General features: G+C 50.0%; 1 protein-coding gene across 1 annotated transcript; it reads right to left on the reverse strand.

Moving 5' to 3' along the window:
• Positions 1–272: 272 nt before the first annotated feature.
• Positions 273–20,403, reverse strand: LOC144222979 (keratin, type II cytoskeletal 1b-like). Its single transcript, XM_077753681.1, has 11 exons — positions 20,241–20,403; positions 19,812–19,883; positions 10,253–10,414; positions 9,954–10,171; positions 5,833–6,047; positions 4,554–4,614; positions 3,922–4,017; positions 2,801–2,965; positions 1,057–1,182; positions 697–917; positions 273–315 (listed from the first exon to the last, which is right to left on the reverse strand). Exons 1-11 carry the CDS (start codon positions 20,401–20,403, stop codon positions 273–275), a joined length of 1,542 nt encoding a protein of 513 aa, XP_077609807.1.
• Positions 20,404–20,482: the final 79 nt, after the last annotated feature.

Consider the following 20,482-nt stretch of genomic DNA (forward strand, 5'->3'; position numbering starts at 1 on the left):
CACTGCCTGCACCCGCCCTCAGACACCCACCTACAGGGTTAATTGCTGGCACCATCTGACTTGCAAAAAGATACATCGGATGAAAGGGTTCCCGTTTTTCTTAAGTATTTCTCCTAGGACACAGTGATGTCCAGACCCGTTTTCATTATCGCTATACCCTAAAGAGTTCCAAGCTGCTACGGGCGATTGTATCAGAAAAAGTAAAATGAGTAAGAACTAAAACTGTAAACCTTTATTTCAGCGNCAGCCCCAACCACCCGGCTTGGGCTCTGCTACTCACAGATGCTCACGTGGCTCTGCAGCTCCCCTGACATCCTGGAAAACCAAAGCACACATGTTAGCCAGACCCACGAAGCCCCACGGAGGGCAGGCCGCAGCCTGGAGGCATCAGGAGCCAAGACGCTCACGAGCAGGGACAGCTGTCCCCAAGTTTCGGGAAAGGTGGGTGCGCACGCCCAGGAGGTCTGGGAGTGCGGGGCTAGAGAGGGGGTTTAAGCGGTGTTTTGGAGGCTTTTCGCATTGTGGTTGGATGCAGGGGATGATGACAATGACCCTGGACTCATACATCCTCTGCTTCTGACTTGAATGTTTCTGCTGTGGCCCTAAGGGATGGGCTACCAATCTTCCCTGAGAAGCCGGGTCTTCCTCTCACTGCTCCAGGGGTGCGGCCGCATTTGGCCCCAAAGTATGGCCCACCTGCTCTCCTCGCCCTCCAGCAGCTTGCGGTAGGTGGCGATCTCCACGTCCAAGGACAGCTTGGCCCCCAGCAGCGCCTGGTAGTCTCGCAGCAGCCGGGCCAGCTCCTCTTTGGCCTGTTGCAAGGCCTCCTCCATGCCCTGCAGCTTCTGCTGCGCGTCCTGCAGGGCCTGCTCTCCTCTCTCCTCTGCATCCGAAATGGCTGCGTGCATCTGCTCAATCTGCTCAGGAAACCGTCACCACAGAGGAGGACCAAGTGGGGGGTGAAGTTTCAGGAGCCCCATCTGGCAGCCTTGTGGGAGGTGGCTGGTCTGCTCAGCCCCGCCCCCCACCTCCCCCATATCCGAGCATCCTTCTCACCTGCTTCTTAATGTTGCTGATCTCTGCTTGCAGCCTCTGGATGTTGCGGTTCAGCTCGACAATCTCCATCTTGCTGCTCTTCAGCTCATCTCCGTGTCTTCCTGCCGAGATCTGGAGCTCCTGGTACTGAGGGTCAGAGGCAGCATCATGGTCAGCCTGCTGCTCACCCGGAGGCCCTCCAAGAGGAGTGAGTCTGCCTTCCCAGACCCTACCCAAAGCTACTGTCCCCGGGAATAGTTCCCGAGTATGCCCCACCCCCGCCTCTAGGGCCCCATATCCCCCATACACACTCTCCTGTACCATAGCTCCCTCATCTGAGCCACCCTCCTTCTCACCAGTCTCTGGGCCAGACCCATACCCTGCACAGATAAACCTGCTCTTGGATGCCCTTTTCCCTCATCTAACCCTTACCACTGGCCCTTCCCCACACTGGGACCCCTTTACTTTTATTACCACACCATACTCCTTCCTACCCTTTTCCAGGACGATTTCCCTAACAGCCAGGACTCATTTCCTCAGAGGCCCTGAGCATGTTCCTTGTTTATTCCCATTCGCCTCCCTGTCTGATTTCTGTGTCTTTGTGGCCCCATCAATAGGAACCCATAGACAGGGCCCCGGAGGAAGCAAGGGGGAGGTTGGCTCAAGGGAATCTCTGAATTCCGATGCCGTCCCTGTTGACCATCTCCCTCCCCAACCTGGTGCCGAAATCCATGGCTCTCAGAACACTTGTCTGCAGGACAGAGGCTAGCCAGGGTTGGAATTGAGAAGGCAGATCTCAAGTGCCAGGAGTTTAGAATGTAGCGAGTGGCCTTTGACACTTAACTACAGTCTTCACACTCCAAAAAGGGCTGAGTCAATTTACATTAAAGAAGTGATCAAAGATGTGCCCAAAGACTTAGCCACAAAGATGTTTATTTGATGAGAGTATATTCTTATTGCAGAATACCATGCTGTTATTAAAAATGATGTAGAATGTTTAACGTCACAGAACAGAATTCATAAATAATAAGTGAAAGAGAAAAGTACAAAACTATAGTTTCAAAGATATCATTTTGGGGGCGCCTGAGTGGCTCAGTTGGTTAAGTGTCCAACTCTTGATTTTGGCTCAGGTCATGATCTCACAGTCATCGGGCTCTGTGCTGAGCCTGGGAGCCTACTTAAGATTCTCTCTCCTTTGCTCTCAAAAAAAAAAAAAGGGGGTGTGTGTGGGTGGCTCAGCGGATTAAATGTCCACCTTCAGCTCAGGTCATGATCTCATGGTTCGTGGTTTGAGCCTCACATTGGCCTTAGTGCTATGAGCATGGAGCCCATTTCAGATGCCCTGTCCCCCTCTCTCTCTGCCTCTCCTCTGCTCACTCTCTCTCTCTCTCTCTCAAATAAATAAAAAATTTTAAGATATCATTATGAAAAAAATAATAAAAACATTATAGTGGTTTATAGCATGGGTTTGTAGACAGGACACCTATATTTACACCCTGCCTTTGCTGCTTACCAGCTGTCAGACCCTAGGGAAAGTAGGCTATCTCAGACTCTGTTATCTTCAAAAATAGGGATAATCAAATCCTTACCTCACAGGGTTGTTATAAGGAGTAGAAAAAATTTCATATATATGTATAAAATGTATATAGATACATATACATACTCATTTATTACCTCTGAAGTAAGAGAAAGATGATACAAGTTCCGGGGGGGGTATGTTTGGTTTGAGGCACCAAGTCTGGGGGGAGGGGAGCAGCATGCTCACCTTGGTCTGGTACAGCGCCTCGGCCTCGTCCTTGCTCTTCTGTGCGATCAGCTCATACTGGGTCCGCACTGCGTCAATGATGCTGTCCAGATCCAGGGAGCGGTTATTGTCCATAGACAAGATGACAGTGGTATCGCTGATGTGTGTCTGCATCTGGGACAGCTCCTGCGAGGCATGGACCACAGGCTGACTCTTTCCACTCTCCTCCCAGAACCTCAGTTTCCCTCTACTTTCCCCTCAAGGCTCTCTGGGGACGCCAGAAGCTTGGGCCAGATGGGAGTCTTGGGGAAAGTTCTGTGAATGGTTGTTACGCACTGAGAGGTGCCTTAACTAAAGGTAAAGGCCCCCAGACCTAGCCCCTGGGGAAAAGAAAGGAGCCTGAACTCCGAGCCCAGGTAGGTACCTGCCCATCATCCCTCTCCTGTGCCCTCTCTCTCCACCTAACTTGGCTTGGCTGCCATCTTGGATTGGGCCCTCTGACGAGCAGACTTGCTCCCTGAAAACTACATGAGCTCTCAGAGGCAGTAGAAAAGGCTCTACTTGTGTACCCACTCACTCAGTTTGGAGCCTGGACTCTACCACGGACTAGCTGAATCACTGAGCTAAAGACTGAGTCTCTCAGTGTCTCAGCTCTCTCATCTGCTGAATGGAGAGACCCAAGATAGGGCAGGCGCCCACAACTTGGACGTGAGTGACAGTAGGGCCAGAGGTGGTAGGAGCATATTATCCCTCACCCCTGCGGGCTTCATGTTCATTCCTTTTAGGATCCACACTGTCCTCTCCTACAGAATTCCCCAGTAGCCGTGTTGGCTACCCAGCACTGATGATTTGTGGTCAATTTTGCCCCTGTATGTCCCGGGTATTAACCTCATTTCCAGGTAGAATCAAGGGCTGCTCCATCTCCTCCCTTGGGACTCTCCCTGCCTCCCACCTCCAGCACCCCCACCCAGGAATCTGAGCACTGGGGTTTGAGGGGCTGACTCCAGTCCCACAGAGTGGAGGTGACTGGGGAGAAGAATCCCTAAGTGGGTCATGGTGGGTTTCAGACCTTCCCCCTTAACAGCCCACACCCTTTGTGAGATATGAGGAAAGAGAAGGTTTCTTATGAGGACTGAACTCACCATATCAAATAAATATTTCAGGAAATTGACTTCCCCAAACAGAGCATCTGCCTTGGACTGCAGGTCCACCTTGCTCATGTAAGCAGCATCCACATCCTGAACAGCAAGCAAAGAGAGTCTGACTTTATTGCCCAGGTGTCGCCTGCCACCAGCTCACTGGGTGACCCAGACAAGTGGCAAAGCCTCCTTCAGTTTATTTCCTTGCCTGCAAATTTCCACACCTTGCTCCAGTGAGGGGCTTGCAAAAGCCCTGGCTTTCCTGGCCAGAAGGCCAGCAGGAAATGTGCCACCAAGCCCCTCATCCTAGTCAGTCACACACAGCACCCCAGCACCCCCCCCCCAGATCCCAAGGCCACACATAACTGACGTTCAAAAGGAGTCAGTTGATTGAACCTCACATTCATGACTATGGAGAGATAAGCACCCAAGGAGACCTCAAGAATCCTATCAACATCACTTGCAGATTTACCCTTCAGGGGAAGGGCCTGACGTTCAGGCCATGCCCTCAGCAAGCTGCCTGCACCGGTCACCCTGTGCACAGCATCCTTGGTCACACAGCATCCTACAAGATTTCCTCACTCTGTTTAGCCCCCTGAGCCCACAGCCCCCCTTGGATCACTCTCATCCCTCACCTTCTTCAGGACGACAAAGTCATTCTCAGTGCTGGCCCTCCGGTTGATTTCTTCCTCATATCTGTGGGGGGAGGTAAGAACCACAGAAATGCTGCAGAGGCTGACCTTGGCTCCTTGAGATTTCTCCTCACAGCAGGAGGCTTGGAATTTCCCAGACTTTTACCATCCTGGACTTGGGCTACACCCTGCCAGAGCCTGCCACTCTCACTAACAAGCAGCTGAAGCCAGCTCCTGGCCTTCCAGGTCAACGGAAGGGACAACGACCCAACGTGGAAAGTGCAGAGCCACACAGAACACTCCCAAAGGGTCCGTTTTTCTTTTGATGTTTTACTTTTGTAAATGTGTCACACTCACTCTTTTTTTTTTTTTTGCAGTTGACAACATAAATACGTTTTCTAAATTATTTTAAAGAGAAAAAATGTCACCTACAATTTCGCCCCCAACACCTTCAGGCTGAGTTTTATCTTTCCCTTTTTGAGTCACATACTCTTGACTCTCTGACTAGCGTCTCAGGATGATGTCAAGAGTAATACCCTGCACCCCGAGAGTGGGGAGGGTGAGGCTGCTCTGTTGTCTGCACGGTGCAGAAGCCACTGATGTGAAATCAGACAAGTCGCCACCATTATGATGAATGATAGTTAGGACTGATATGTGCAGACATAATCTAGGAACTTGTTAAGCATAATGTCATCTACACAAGTGGTTCTCAAAGTGTGGTCCCCAGTCCACCAACACCAGCATCATGTGGAAGCACGCTAGGAATGCAAATGCCCCACCTCACTCCAGCCTACTCAACCAGCCTGCTACACTGGAATCTGAGAGCCCGGATCCACCGGTCATGGCAACCGAACAGGAAGGGGGCTTACCATCCCCACTTTATGAAGGTGAACACTAAAAACTTAGAAAGAAAAACTTGTAAGCAGCTAGAAAGTGGCAAAGTCCACTGGAAACTGGCTCATCTGGGTCTAGCACCATGAAGATAGTCTATTCTTCATCGCCTAACACAGTTGAGAGCTGCCTGGCAGGACCATCCCCCCAGAGTTGCCATAGGCAAGATGGTCCCTTCTATACCTGAGGACCCCAGTCCGCACCTCGCACATGAACGCTAATGTTAAGAACATCTTGATGATGACAGCTTTGTAGTAGAGGCTAAAGTCTGGGATGNCATTAAAAACAATTTTTAAAGGAAAAAAAAAAAAAGAACATCTTGCCCCTGCATCAGTTCCCTGCCATCCTGCCATCCTTTTCCCTGGCCCCCTCGCCCTGCCTGGGGTCTCACTTGTTCTTGTAGTCCTCCACGACATCCTGCATACTCCTGATTTCCGTGTTCTGGCGCATCTGCTCCGCATTGAGAAAATCCACCTGCCTCTGCAGCTCGCCAATGTATCTCTCCAAGATGGGCTCCAGGTTATTGGTCCGGGTAGAGGTGTTCACCTGTTGCAGCAGCTCCCATTTTGTTTGTAGCACCTGATTCTGTTGCTCCAGGAATCGCACCTAAGAGCAAGAGATGTCCAAGTTCACACCAGGCTGCGGGTCCAAGAAGCACCCCCACGGGTAGGAAAATGGGCAACCGCGCAGCCTATCCAGACCTCGGAGAATCAAGATGGCCCATCTAGAGAAAGGCAGGGAGCTCACACAAGTTGTCTCAGCTGGAAACACCCCAGTGGGAAATGCCAGCTGCCTGGCCTAATTTACTCTATCGCAGCTCTGCGGGGAGGTGGAGAAATCAGTCAGACATGGGGTCTCAGCCCTGTGCTCAGTATTGTGGGGACTGAAAGGAAACAATCTCATGGGCCCACGAGGAATCTCCACATCAAACAATGAAGGCAGGTCAGCTGTAACACCCTCTTCCCCTACGCACATGATACCTTAGAAGCATATCAACAAAAGAAACTGTGGTTCCTGGCAGGCCACCCAAACTGTAGAGGCAGAGACCAGCTTCAGGGAGTGCCAGGCAATTTTAATGGGATTTAATCACTTGAAAAATCACTGAAAGCCATTGCGATTTTCCTCCCTGCAAACACTCCTGGGCTGTGTCCCATCAGCACAGATGAAACTTAGCATCGTGCTGAGCTGAACTTACTAGAAAAAGTGTACCCCTCTCAGCCTGTCATGCCCCTCTCCTTCCTGCTCGTGACACTCTAGCCACAGGGACCTCTCACTGACTCCAGCAACCCAGATCTCCCCAACTCTTTGCCTGGCTAACTCCCATGTACCCTTCTAAACTCAATGAAGGTGGCATCTCCCTGGGGTCTTGCCTTCGTAGCCTTCCCTTCCTTCCCCTTAGCATCATTGTGATTGCCATCATCTGGTGCTGTTTGAGCACATCCCTCCCCTGCTGGGGGGAGCCTCAGGAAGGCAGGACCATGTCTGCTTTGTTATCCTGTGGACACAAGGTGCTCAGATCCACAGGGTCTGTGCTCAACATAGGGAAGACAGCTCATAGGTGTCATGGACTAATGAAATGCTAAGGGCTTTGGAATTGCCTCTGAGTGTAGACAGCCATCTCTCTGAACAGAATGGAAACTCCTAGAAGTCAGGGATTTTGTCTATTTTGTTTACAATTGAATCTCCAACACCCAGAAGAGTCCCTGGCATATGATAAGTACTCAAAACAAATACGTGTTGAAACAAACTGAGTTAGCCATTTAGGTGTCAGGTTGGACCCTCTGAGAGTAGAAATGGAGAGAAAGGCTGTTGTAGTACCAATGACAAAAAAAGGGAACTCAGGAGGGAAAGGAGTGAGGTCCATCTCTTCCCACGGGAATACTGGCCTGGCTTTGTTCATCTGAGCTTGAATTCTCTACCCCAGGGTGGTGACTGGCCTTGAGAGTCTACACTCAGAGGCACATGAACTCTATAATGTGTCAAATGGCCTGAGGCACAATGGAGAAAAGTAACACAGGAATGTTGCACGGATATGCTAGTGTAGAGGGGCTACTTCAATAAGAGATCAGGGGCACCTGGGTGGCTCAGTTGGTTGGGTGTCTGACTCTTGATTTTGGCTCAGATCATGGTCTTATAATCGTCATGAGATCAAGCCCCGCACTGAATGTGGGCCTGCTCAAGATTCTCTCTCTCTCCCTCCCTCTCTCTCTCTCACTCACTCTCTCTGACCCTCCCCCACTGGCACTGGTGCTCTCTCTCTCTCCCTCTCTCTCTCAAAATAAATAAGTTAACATTTTTTTAAAAGGTGGGGGAAATCAGGGAAGGCCTCACTAAGATAGTGGCATCCGAGAAAAGACCCAACAGAAATGAAGGAGGAAGCCAGACCACTCTCAGGAAGCAGGAGTTCAAAGCAGAAGGAATGGCGAGAACAAAGGCCCCAGGCAGGCTTGTGGTGCTGGAGGATGCAAGAATGGAATAGTAAGCAAGAGAAAAACAGGAAAGGAGGCAGGGAGGGAGTGTAGGGTCACTGCAGACATGAGTCTGTACCCTGGGGAGCTAAGCTCCAGCCCTCTTTCTGTTCACTATCACTTGCAGCTTGACTGCTGTTCCACCCAGTGGTGGCAATGTTGCCTAATTCTCACAAATGCAAGCCAGGGGTTAGCAGCAGCTGTGGGTTGGAGGGCCAGGCCACAAAGGGCCCTATAGGATCTTGGCTTTTAATCCAAATGAGACAAACATCCAGTGGAGGATTCAGAGAAGTGATGTGATGGGTTGTTGGGTTTTTTAATGTTTATTCTTTTTTGAGAGAGAGAGCGAGAGAGAGAGAGCAGAGGAGGGGCAGAGAGAGAGCGAGACAGAGGATCTGAAGTGGGCTCCCACAAACCATGAGATCAGGACCTGAGCTGAAGTCAGATGCTTAACCATCTGAGCCACCCAGGTGCCCACCCCACGATGTGATGTTTTAAAGGATGGCTCTCCTGTGGTTCTGAGAATGGGCCAAATGGGATTAAGGGTGAGAGCAGAAAAGACCAGATCAGCCACTAGAGTCAGAATCCACTGCAGTAGAATCTTTCTCCCTTCCAGCCACGCCAGAGCCCTCCTGGATGAGGGTTCTTTCCTCACGGTCATGACAAGCCATCCTCTTAAGAAGGACAGGTTGCCACAGTCTCCTACAACTTGGCCTCTGCCCACAGCCCCATGCCATAAGATGAAGCAAATGTCGTCTTAATGGCAGGAACCCCAATTAAATGAGTCCTAGGGTATCAGTTTCCAGTAGCCCGTGGCCATTTCACTCACCTCCAACCCCCTCTATCCCTCCTCCTCCTTTGTCCTAATCTTGACCTCCAGTGTTGCCTCCTTCACCTGTCACCTCCTTGCTCCAGCCAAGTGCTCCCAGTCCCTGCCCATGCCTGAGGTGTAGTGATATGCAGCCAAATTTCCCATCCAAGGTGACCAGAAGTAGCCAGAGGCACTTTGCTCTGTTGAACCCCTGTTTGGCCATCTTTGGGCCTCACCTCTCTTACCCTTCCTGCCCCAGCTCACACACTCTGTCCTGTCCCCAGCATTTGCCCAGATATCAGAGGCTGGGTATACAGCACTATGGTAGACTTTGGTCATGATTATTCTACAGTCAGACCACAGGTCAGGCTCTGGCCTCAACGCTGAACTCCTCTGGGACTAAGAGAAAGTCACTGAGCATCCAGGGAACTTTGTGCCCTGGGGTTCTTCCCCCTCCATCCCCAGGAGCAAAGAACTTTCTGGGGAAGCCTCCAGTGGCTGCCATGCCTCTACCTGTGGACAAAAGGAAATGCTGGAGGAAGGTCTTCACCATAGGCCTTCTACCAGCCTCTGATCGCTGCTTTGGGTCTGGACCGGCGCTACTCTGAGGTTTAATTAGGGAGCTACGGAGAGGAGTTCAGTGGCTCCATCTGGCTCATTCTTGGCCTTAGATGAGCTAAAACAAGGAACTCTGAGAGAATCCTACTTAGTATGCTATTCACCTTAACCCCCAGCGATACCCCCTCCCCAGGGCATTCACTTAGTCTGTGCCATGGCTCCTTGAGGACAGGACCTGTGTTCTAGTCACTCTGTAGCACCTGGCACTGTATCTGACACATAGTAAAGGTTTAGTAAATGTTTGTGGGATGAATGGATGGATTGGTGAGTGGGTGGACAGATGGATGGACGGATGGATGGGCAGGTGGATGGAAAGAGAATAGTGACGAATGACAATGAAGTCACTACACTATGTATTTTGTCTGTGGGTATTTTCACACTTCTTATCTGCTTCCCTGCCAAAAGGAAAAAATAAAAATAAATTGCCTCAGTAAGTCAAATTGAGGACTAATGAGGTAAATGCTTTCCTTTCTTAAGGTGCCAGAACATATGCTTCTGGAAGTGATTGTCACCACCGAACCAAGACAGCACAAGGTGGTAAGAAGTGAAAGGGCACAAGGCCCTCTCCGTAACTTGATCAGGGGCCAGAGACCCACCTACCCCTGAGGCACTCACCTTGTCGATGAAGGAGGCAAACTTGTTGTTGAGGACCATGATCTGCTCCCGCTCCCGGGTCTTGACTTTCTGAATTTCAGGGTCCACCTCCAAGTGAAGCGGCTGCAGGAGGCTCTGGTTAATAGTCACCTCTTGGATCCCCCCAGGGGGGCAGGAAGGACCAAAGCCCCCAAGCCCAAAATTGCTACCTCCAAAACCACCTCCCCCATAGCCACCACCTCCAAAGCCACCACCCCCAAAGCTTCTGCCTCCTCCAAATCCCCCTCTCCCTCCCCCACCCTGGCAGAAACCACTGGCACTTCTCCCCACTAAGCTAATGGAGATGCTCTTACTGCCTCCCAGATTGTAGAGGCTCCTAGAACCAAACCCCCTGGCTTGGCTCCCATACCCACCACCACCACCACCACACCTGCCTCGGGCCTGACACACAGACCCCACAGCCCGACTCCCACCACCAGAGACTGCGGAAGAGCCAATGCTGTAAAACCGCCTGCTCCTGGAGCTAAATGCTGACCGAGAGCTAAATTGGCGGCTCATGGTTACTAGAGCATCAAGAGAAGCAGCCAAAAGAGAAGGCCCAGCTGGAAGGAGACAGAGACCCGGGAGGGAAGGAGCTATGACCTCCTTTGGCAAGCCGTCTGGCTCAGTCCCTTTATATACATGGCTGGGCTGGGCACCTTCCGAATCCTGGGAGGGGAATATTTATGTTTAGTTGGTCTGCCAGCAACATCTGTTTAAAACCTCACACCTACGAGTTGCAGAAATCGTTCTGGAGATAAACTTCCCCGACTTGATCATTTATCATTCATCTTTTACCATTCAGAGATCAGAGTGCAAATAATCTCTTAGGATGAGTTGCCGGAAACTCCTATATGGTTTCCCCCAAATCAGTAGCTGATATCTTCCTAAGAAACTCCCACCATTGAGTTGATTGTCTTGGGGTGTGACCAGGAGATCTGGGGCAAAGCAAGGGGCTGTCTAACTGCCTTGCGACCACAGCAGGGACAAGGTGGAGACATCTGCTCCCATAGCATTACCCTGGTTGGATGAAAGTGTTGTTCTAACCTCCCTTCACCCTGCTTCTGCTCCCCACTCTTGTCACCACCGTGCACGCCCTAAATTTTAATCACATGAAAACACAGTACTGTGGTCATTGAGTGTAAGTGAAAGCCAGGGCACTCTGCCCAAGGCTGTTCACGTTTTGCTGGGTGCATCGTGCACTGCTCTATGCGTCTCAAGCTCCTCCACCACAAAGCATATGAGGTCCTGTAGTGCTCAAGGTATGTGGTTGCAGATGCTCTCAGAACCTACCAGGACCTAACATGGTCTTCTGGACCAAAAGGCAAACCATCCTGAAATCTCTCTTTTTTTAATTTCCAATGTATTGTAGACCAATGCTTTCGTGAAATAAAATAAAAATACATTTCCCCTAAAAGGAGATTTTTTTGGACCCCCTGGATGGCTCAGTCAATTGCGTGTCTGACTCTTGATTTCAACTCAGGTCATGATCTCACGGTTGTGAGATCAAGCCCTGTGTCAGGCTCTGCACTGACTATGAGGAACTGCTTGGGATTCTCTGTCTCCCTCTCTCTCTATGCCCCTCTTCTGCATGCTCTCTCTCTCAAAATAAATAAACACATAAATATTTTTTAAAAAGGAGAATTTCTGAAGATATACAAAATACAAGCCCCCAATTTTTTTTGAGAGAAGGACTGTGTGTGTGTGTGTGTGTGTGTGTGTGTGTGTGTGTCCATGCAAGCAGGGGAGGGGCAGAAGGAGAGGGAGAGAGAGGATCCCAAGCAAGCTCCTCACCCAGCACAGAGCCCATCAAGGGGCTTGTTTCCACAACCACAAGATCATGACCAGAGCAGATCAAGAGCCAGTCACCCAACCGACTGAGCCCGGTGTGTGGGGTTTTTAAAAAAATTTTTTTTTTAATGTTTATTTATTTTTGAGAGAGACAGAGACAGAGTGCAAGCAGGGGAGGGACAGAGAGAGAGAGACACAGAATCCAAAACAAGTCCCAGGCTCTGAGCTGTTAGCACAGGGCCTGACGCAGGGCTCGAACTCATGGACCGTGAGATCATGACCTGAGCCAAAGTCGGACGCTTAACCAACTGTGAGCCACCCAGGCACCCCTAAAATTTTTCTATTGTTAAAAAGAAAAAAAAGTTATGTTCTTAAGAGGTTATTCTCAAATTCTGTATTTATCTCTTCTCAAACCAGTAACAAAGTGCCCATGGCCCAACACGGGTGTATGGCCCCATACTCTGGAAAGCACTGCCAGAGGCACAGAGTGCAGCCCATACAATGAGCATCAGCATCAGCCGACAAAAATGTGTGCTTGTCCTCTGGACTCAGATGGTGGCTTTCATCCAAAACTTTCATAATAATAGTAATAATAATATGGGGGGAATAACTTTAAATGTCCAGACCCAGTAAAACAGCTAACTGGTTGCTTATCATCATGGAGAAGGTGTAGCAGATTGTTGGAAAAGCGTATGATACAATGTTAAATGAAGAAAGCTAATACACAAGGCTGTCTGTGCTATGAACACACAGAAATTAAGAATGCACAGAAGGCAGGCTTAAAATGCAACAAAAAAGTGAATCAATTTATTAAGGATTGTAGGAGGATTTTTTCCCCTCTTATTTCAAATGTCCTTTTCCTTTGTATTTATGCAAAAAGTAAACATTTTTGCCAAAGTTTGGGCTAAGGGGCACCTGGGTGGCTCAGTCCATTAATGTCCGACTTCAGCTCAGGTCATGATCTCGAGGTTCATGAGTTCAAGCCCCACGTCAGGCTCTGTGCTGACAGCTCGGAGTCTGGAGCCTGCTTTGAATTCTGTGTCTCCCTCTCTCTCTGCCCCTCCCCTGCTGGCACTCTGACTCTCTCTGTCTCTCAAAAATAAATAAACATTTAAAAAAAATTTTTTTAAGTGGGACCTGAGATCACGGCTGCCAACAGCTACAGAGGTGGGAAAGGCGGGTGGTGGGAAAAAGCAAGAGAGGTATTTGGCAGCAGCAGTGAGGGGAAGACATCCTAGGCTGGGAGGGGCTCTGTGGGCAGCTTCAGGCCTCCACACCTTCTTTGCTCAGCAACTGTTTAGTGGATTGTCTCCAGGAGACACTGTGGGATAGACGAGAGAGTGAGCCTGAAATTTACAGTCACAAAAACTGGTTTCTGCTTCCGGCCCTGCTTCTACTAGCCTGTGATCTTAGGCAAGTCCCTTACTCCAGAGCCTAAGATACTTAAAGGAATCAGAGTAGCTATTTCTCTCTCTTTTTTTAATAGTTTATTGTCAAGTTGGTTTCCATATAACACCCAGTGCTCATCCCCACAAGTGCCCCCCTCCATGCCATCATCCCTCTTCCCCTCCCTCCCACCACCATCAGTCCTCAGTTTGTTTCAGCATTCAAGAGTCTCTCATGGTTTGCCTCCCTCCCTCTCCCCAACTATTTTTCCCCTTCTTCTCCCCCATGGTCCTCTGTTAAGTTCCCCCTAATCCTCCTATATGTGCAAACATATGGTATTTGTCCTTCTCTGCCTGACTTAGTTCACTCAGCATAACACCCTCAAGGTCCATCCACGTTGCTACACATGGCCAGATTTCATTCTTTCTCATTGTCGTGTAGTATTCCATTGTAGAGATAAACCACATCTTCTCGATCCATTCGTCCGTTGATGGACACTTAGGCTCTTTCCATGTTTTAGCTATTGTGGAGAGTGCTGCTATGAACATTGGGGTACATGTGCCCCTATGCATATGCATCAGCACTCCTATATCCCTTGGGTAAATTCCCAGCAGTACTATTGCTGGGTCATAGGGGAGTTCTGTTGTTAACTTTTTGAGGAACCTCCATATTGTTTTCCAGAGGGGCTGTACCCGTTTACATTCCCACCAACAGTGTAGAAGGGTGCCCGTTTCTCCACATCCTCGCCAGCATCTGGAATCCTCTGCTTTGTTCATTTTAGCCCAGAGTAGCTATTTCTCAAGGAAACTTCTCCAATGCTATAAGGCATTGAAAAAAAGCATAGAACACTATAATACACTAAACAAGCATGGATACAGTTACTCTCAGATCCTGGCCAGATGACCAACCGTCCTACTTTGCCTGCACTTGCAGTTCATAAACCAGGATAGTCCCAGGTCAGCCAGGACAGTTGCATGGTTCTGGCATCTCATAACTAGGTCTGCACAGCCCTAGTGCCGACCCCGACCCCCCTCGTGGAGCTGTGGGTAGAGGAGGGGAGCCAAGGCTTGGCCCCCTGGCATGGGAGATGTGGAGAGAAAACCAGCAGAGCCAGAGGAAGGAAAGGAAGTGGAGCTAGGGGCTGGAATGGGTCAGTGTGAGAGAGGTACCTGAAGGTAAGAATTCTGCGTCAGGGAGAGGCAGAGAAAACAGAGGGTATGTGGAGAAGGGATGGTAGGTCCCAGACAGGAAGCAGCAGTGGTGTGGGAAAAGATCCTCGGGTTCAGCTTTGAATCCTGGCTCCGCCCTTCCCGGCCCCATGGCTTGGACAAGCACTTGAGCCTCACTTTCCTGGTCTGTAAAATAAAGATAATAATACCAGATTCACGAGGTGATTATAAGGAGATCAAACATGGAAGACCATACTGGAAATTCCAAGGAGTCATACAGGGATAGGGGGGTTCCCTCACATAGCCTCCCCTGAAGACCCCAGAGCATGTAAGCCCACCTCTCTCTCACCTGCTACAGTGCTCTCTGGTGACACTCACTTTCAAGCACTGTCATGAAGAATGCACGTAGTTAACTCCTTCACCTGTGTACAACTAAATAAATAGGAAGCTCACCCAGGTTTATAGTTACCCTCAGGCCGAATATGGAGAAGTATGAAATTATAATAAAATAAAAAAGGAAGTCCCAGGCAGAATTTAGAAGGTGTCTTTGTCTCTGGCTGTGACCAGCTACCAGCATCCAATGCCAACACTCTGTCTCCTATCAGCTGGATGGCCCCTGTCACACCTGTGAAGTCCTGGGGGCAAGAGACCCAGCAAATACTACTACCTGAGCCTTTGATATAGGGTGATGGCTATTCTCTACTCCCTCAATATAAAAGAAACTTGCCTTAAGGTGAAGCATGAGAGCGTTTTACTAGTCCTGAAGGAGATACTTGACTTCCGGTCAATATTAGAATGAAATTATAATAAAATAAAAGAGGAAGGTTTCTGGGACAAATCGCTATCCCTAAAGGGGACCCCTCAACCAGTCAGTTGGTCAACAAAGAACAGTGCTTTCTACATTTGCTGCTCATTGAGATCCCCTGGAGGACTTCCACAGCCACTGGTGCCTGTGCCTCCCCGTACTCCCCCCGGCCCCCAGACTGGGATTTCACCAATCAGGAGTGTTGTTGTCTGGGTTCTGGAATTTTGTAAAGGTCCCAGAGGGCTTTAATGGGCAGAAAGGTTTGGGAATCACGGGCCCGGAGGAAGCAGAAGACCCAATGAAATCTTGAATCTTGAGATTCGTTCAGGCCAAAGACAAAAGAATACATAATGTTAGTTAACCTCTTAGGAGTGCTTTCTGTGGGCTGTGCATGGGGCCAGGACTGAAACATGGAGAGTCTCGATCTCAAAGCAACATTATAAGGAAGCCATTCTTTTAAACTGTTTTTTAAATTTTTTAATTTATTTTGAGAGATTGAAAAAGAGCAAGTGGGAGAGGGGCAGGGAGAGAGGGAGAGAAAGGATCCCAAGAAGGCTCCTCGCTGTCAGCACAGAGACCAGTGTGGGGCTCGGTCCCATGAACCATGAGATCATGACCCGAGCTGAGATCAAGCACCAGATTCCTAACCAACTGAGCCACCCAGGCGCCTCTATAAGGAAGCCATTCTTATAATTACGCCCATTTTATAGGTGGGGAAAAGGAGACTGAGAGAGATCAATAACTTGCTCAAAAACACACAGATGACATGGGGCGCATGGGTGGTTCAGTCAGCTAGGCGTCTGACTTCAGCTCAGGTCATGATGTCACAGTTTATGGGTTCAAGCCCTGCATCAGGCTCTGTGCTGACAGCTCAGTGCCTGGAGCCTGCTTCAGATTCTGTGTTTCCCTTTCTTCCCCTCCCCTGCTCACATTCTGTCTTTCTCTCTCAAAAATAAAGAAACATTTAAAAATTAAAACACACACACACACAGTTGACACTGATGGTATGGAGATCTGAACCCAAGCACTCCCGCTCCAGAACCCACATGTACTGCAGAAGATGGGGGGGTCCTCTGGAGGTAGAGGTATCCCCTTCCTCCCCACCACACTCCGCCCATCTGCCAGTGGCGCTCTCCTTAAAGGGAAGGGGCAATTCAGTAGAGGGCTCCGGCTTGCCCTGCTTGTCTCCCAAGTACTGAAACCCAGGGCTGCCAAGAGGGTGAGCCCCAGGGCACTTATCAGCCACCAGATCGCAGTCTCGGGCAGCAGCGGGAGGCAGGGTTTGAGAGGAGTTGCTAGTGTGACAGGCAGGGGCAGCTCCCACAAATCTCCCCATCTCAGTCTGCATCTCCCAGGTCTGGAGGTGGGTATCGCCAGGCAGTACAGAAGTGTGGCAGGGGTGTGGGGACAGAGGAAGGGAGGGAGGGAGAATTTCGGTCACCAGCCCCCACCCAGAATGGAGGGGACAGCGACGGCCCTGGTGTAGGTATGGAAGCCTTTAGTCTCCTTCAGACGGGAGCTTCTGGACCCCTGGGCAGCAGAGGAAGGCGATGAGGTAGGTGACAGAGATCAGGCAGAGCAGTGTCCTGGGCCTGAATCAAAGTTCCTGGCCTGGGCTTCCCACACTCTCAGACCGCTGTTCTCCACCAGCCCAGAGCCTTCATATTTCACAAGAAAGAAATAGCTACAAAGAGAGGAAGGACTCAGTCCAGGTCACAAGGAAGATTGGTGATGCTAGAGCTTGCGCACCCTCACTCCCAACCCAGAAAGAACCAGAGCCTATGAAGAATTCCCACAGCCCCTGTGTTCTTGCAGCCTAGGGGAGATGGGTGCCAGGGAGCCCCACCTCCAATCTCTAACAGGCTCTGCCTGCAGGGGTGAGAAAGGGTGCTGGGCACAGAGGTACACCCCTGGGAAATCTTTCTCCTGATTTCTGAGTCGTGGTGGGTGTTTGCAGCAAGAACTAAGCCTTCGAGCTTCTCCTCAGGCCCCAAACCAGCCAAGACCCCCCACCTCTGATATCCTTTGGACCAGAATCCCAGGGCCTACCTGGAAACTAAGGATGGGGCAGTGTCTCTCTTTCCCATAAAACTCAACAGGTGATCTGGGGCCGCAAGCCCTCACAAGGTCTCAGAGCAGCCCTGCACATTCTCATGGCCAAGGTCCAGAGATAATATTGTTCCAGGCATATTAAACTCTTCCATCTAACATGCTGGAAGCCATGACTATTTATACAGCCATTTATAAAGCTGCCAACTCTCTCTGGTGTCTGAGGCAAAGGGAGCAGCTGCACAGGTGTGGGCCCGAAGGAAAACAAGGCTATGGGTTAGACCAGGATTGAATTCCAAGAGAAACTGCAAGGCCCTGACAGGTGACTGGGGTCGTCTGGCAGAGGGTACTTCGATACGCCGGGCCAAGGAGAAAAATGGGATTGACTCAAGGTTACAGGGCTAGTATGCAGTGGGCTGGGGACCAGCATCACAAATCCATGGGGCACGGGGGACCTGTAAGAACCTCCCAGATCATATCTCCCCTTACCCACAGTGGGAGAGACACAAAGCATAAAGAATTAACAATTTCTTACCATTCCTTATTTTAAAGAATAGGTGGGCCCCTGACATGTTGTCCATTAATAGTAGTGATCGTTTACTGGACTCTCACAATGTGCCACGAGTTAAACAGATGACATCATTCAACCTGAACAACTCATTTTATTGATGAGATTTAGCGGCAGGGGGGAGGGGGAGCACCAAGCAGCTTGCCCATAGTTTGGCAGCTAGTTTGGCAGTGACCCCGACCACACCAGAGCAGCCTGCCTCCAAAACCTGTGTTGTTTCACTTTCTGCTTTATGGGGCAGGTTCGGGACAGCTTTGGAGTTAGGCTGCCGGAGTTTGAATCCTGGCTTCACCACTATATGAAAGTTTCTATTAACCCAACTGTCTTTTCCGTCCCGCTTCCCTTAACAATTCAGAATGTCATCGTGAGCAAGAAAACATGGCCCTGTGATATTTTGTAAATCATAAGAAAGGTTCAGAAAGCTTTTTTTAATTTAATCATCCTACTTTAAGGAATACGGCAATTTCCTGGTAAGTTTGAAACAAGCCATTAGGCTAAAGGCACTTCTCTCCACACTGCATTCACCGCCTGGGGTGGGCCACGGGGTATGGCCTACAGTGGGTTTGCTTTTGAGAGGTGAGGCTACAGTGTCTGTGGGGACCGGCTGCAATGGGACAGTCCCCAGACTTCCCTCTCTCCTGACTATTCTGGCTCTTCCAGGCAAACTTCTCACTCTAGAGCTAGAACATTCTCTTTCAAAGCTGCAGTTGTATGCTGTGTTTTTCTAGCACGGTAAGCATTTGGCCTCTCGAGGATGTGTATTTACTCAGAGTTTCTGTGATCACTCTAAAGTGTGTCTTCTCTTTCTGTTTATCTGACATCCTTTGTCAGTCTTTTATGCTAATGAGGACCATGATTTACAAGGAAGGTATTCATGCACATACTCAAAACCATTGTTCATCTTTTGTTTTTGCTTCTCCCACCTCTATGTCCCCGGTTTGAGAGGGGTCTCCCTGGCCCTACACTGAACCCCAAGTACTCCTGGGTCCACCCGAGTACCCCTGGATCTTCCTCGATGGAGTGCTATGTCTGAGGTGCGGATGGGCGGAGACCAGTCATGAGGCCATTCTAAGTTCTTTGTTGGTTCTCATAACTTCATATCCGAAGGCTTCATCTCACATCATATCAAACATTCATTTTTGCTATGAAACATTTGAGTTTTTATAATTGCCTTTTGAAAATATTTGTCTACCAGCAACTCATGCAATTACAATTAGCAGCAATTTATGGACAATCTCAGACATACTTGGAATTGCTGAAAAGCAAGCAAATCTAACCTACAACTTTTTTCAAATGTAACAAAATTTTATGAATTCAAAATCTTATCAAGGAAGTGGATCCGTGTCATCCATACGGTCTGATGGCTGAAAAGGCCCTGCCTCTGCTGCCTGGGAATACTCTAGGAAGTTCTAGAGGAAGACTCTGTGTGAAAGGGATCCATGGGTGGGCATGCAGATTAGAATCAGGGACCATGGAGGGGAGCATGGGTGGCTCAGTTGGTTAGGCCTCCAACTTCAGCTCAGGTCATGATCTTTTTTTTTATTTTAATTTTTTTTTTTTTTTTTTGAGAGAGAGAGAGACATAGAGTGCAAGTGGAGAGGCAGAGAGAGAGGAAGATGCAGAATCTGAAGCAGGTTCCAGGCTCTGAGCTGTCAGCGCAGAGCCCCACATGGGGCTCGAACACAGAAACTGTGAGATCATGACCTGAGCTGAAGTCAGATGCTTAACTGACTGAGCCACCCAGGCGCCCTGCTCAGGTCATGATCTCATGGTTCACGAGTTCCAGCCTGGAGTCCGTCTCTGTGCTGACAGCTCAGACCCTGGAGCCTGCTTCAGATTCTATATCTCCCTCTCTCTCTCTCTCTCTCTCTCTCTGCCCCCCCCCACTTGTGCTCTGTCTCTGTCTCTGTCTCTCTCAAAAATAAACATTAAAAAAAAAAAAAAGAACAAGGGACCATGGAATCCAGAATGAAAATTCAACCACCGTGTGCGAACCACAATGCAGTTTATTGAAGATACAGGACAGAGAGCTTTTTACTCGGGGCCATTTAAAAGGGACAAGTACCACTCACGGGAAATCAAAGCACGGATAGGCGTGTGGTGGCGGCAGCCTGGGGCTTTCCCATAAGCCAGTGGGATGTGGGCTGGAAAGGGGGCACCTGAGAGGCAGAGGCCATGAAAAATCCTGGCTCCTGGGCCGTGCCCCTCAGCCTGGCTTTGGGGCGATAGATGATTTTTCCACCCAATCATCCATGGCAGCAAATTTTGGGCTAACATGCCAGTCGTCTGGGAAGGTGGGGCTCCAGGTCACAGGTCAGAAGATGCGTCGGTAAAGGGTCCCACGGGGGTCTGGAACAGCACGCAGAACTGGGGTGTGCAGGCAGATGCGCGGGTGGGGGGTTGGGGGCTGGGACACCTGGGGAGCCCCCTTCAGAATTTGTGGTGGGACCGCTGGCTTTGGGAGGAGCTTTGCGAGAGGGGGCGGTGGCTACCGCCCCCACCAACGGCACACGAGCCCTGGGAACTAGACAAGCCCCCGCGCACCACAGAGCCCCCTCCGGAGCCCAGGCCTCCGCGGGCCCCAGCTCCGCCTTCCAGGGCGCCCCCTCCCTGGGCGCGGCCTCCCAGGGCGCTGCCGCTGCCGCCTCCGCTGTTGTGCACCATCTCTGCAAAGAGCATTTGGGGTCAGGGACCTTGTGGGGCGTCCCGACAGTCCCTGGGTCTTCCCCGCTGTCCCGCCCAC

The sequence above is a fragment of the Crocuta crocuta genome, unplaced genomic scaffold (assembly GCF_008692635.1).
Source record: "Crocuta crocuta isolate KB4526 unplaced genomic scaffold, BGI_CrCroc_1.0 scaffold30, whole genome shotgun sequence".
Classification (NCBI taxonomy): Eukaryota; Metazoa; Chordata; class Mammalia; order Carnivora; family Hyaenidae; genus Crocuta; species Crocuta crocuta.

Excerpts from the sequence above, each read along its gene's own strand:
- LOC144222979 (XM_077753681.1), bottom strand. The coding sequence starts at position 20,403 with ATGGTGCACAACAGCGGAGGCGGCAGCGGCAGCGCCCTGGGAGGCCGC. Across the intron at positions 10,172-10,252 it reads CATTAGCTTAGTGGGGAGAA|GTGGTGGCTATGGGGGAGGT; the intron begins GTGCCAGTGGTT and ends GTGGCTTTGGAG. Across the intron at positions 316-696 it reads CTGGAGGGCGAGGAGAGCAG|GATGTCAGGGGAGCTGCAGA; the intron begins GTGGGCCATACT and ends TTGGTTTTCCAG.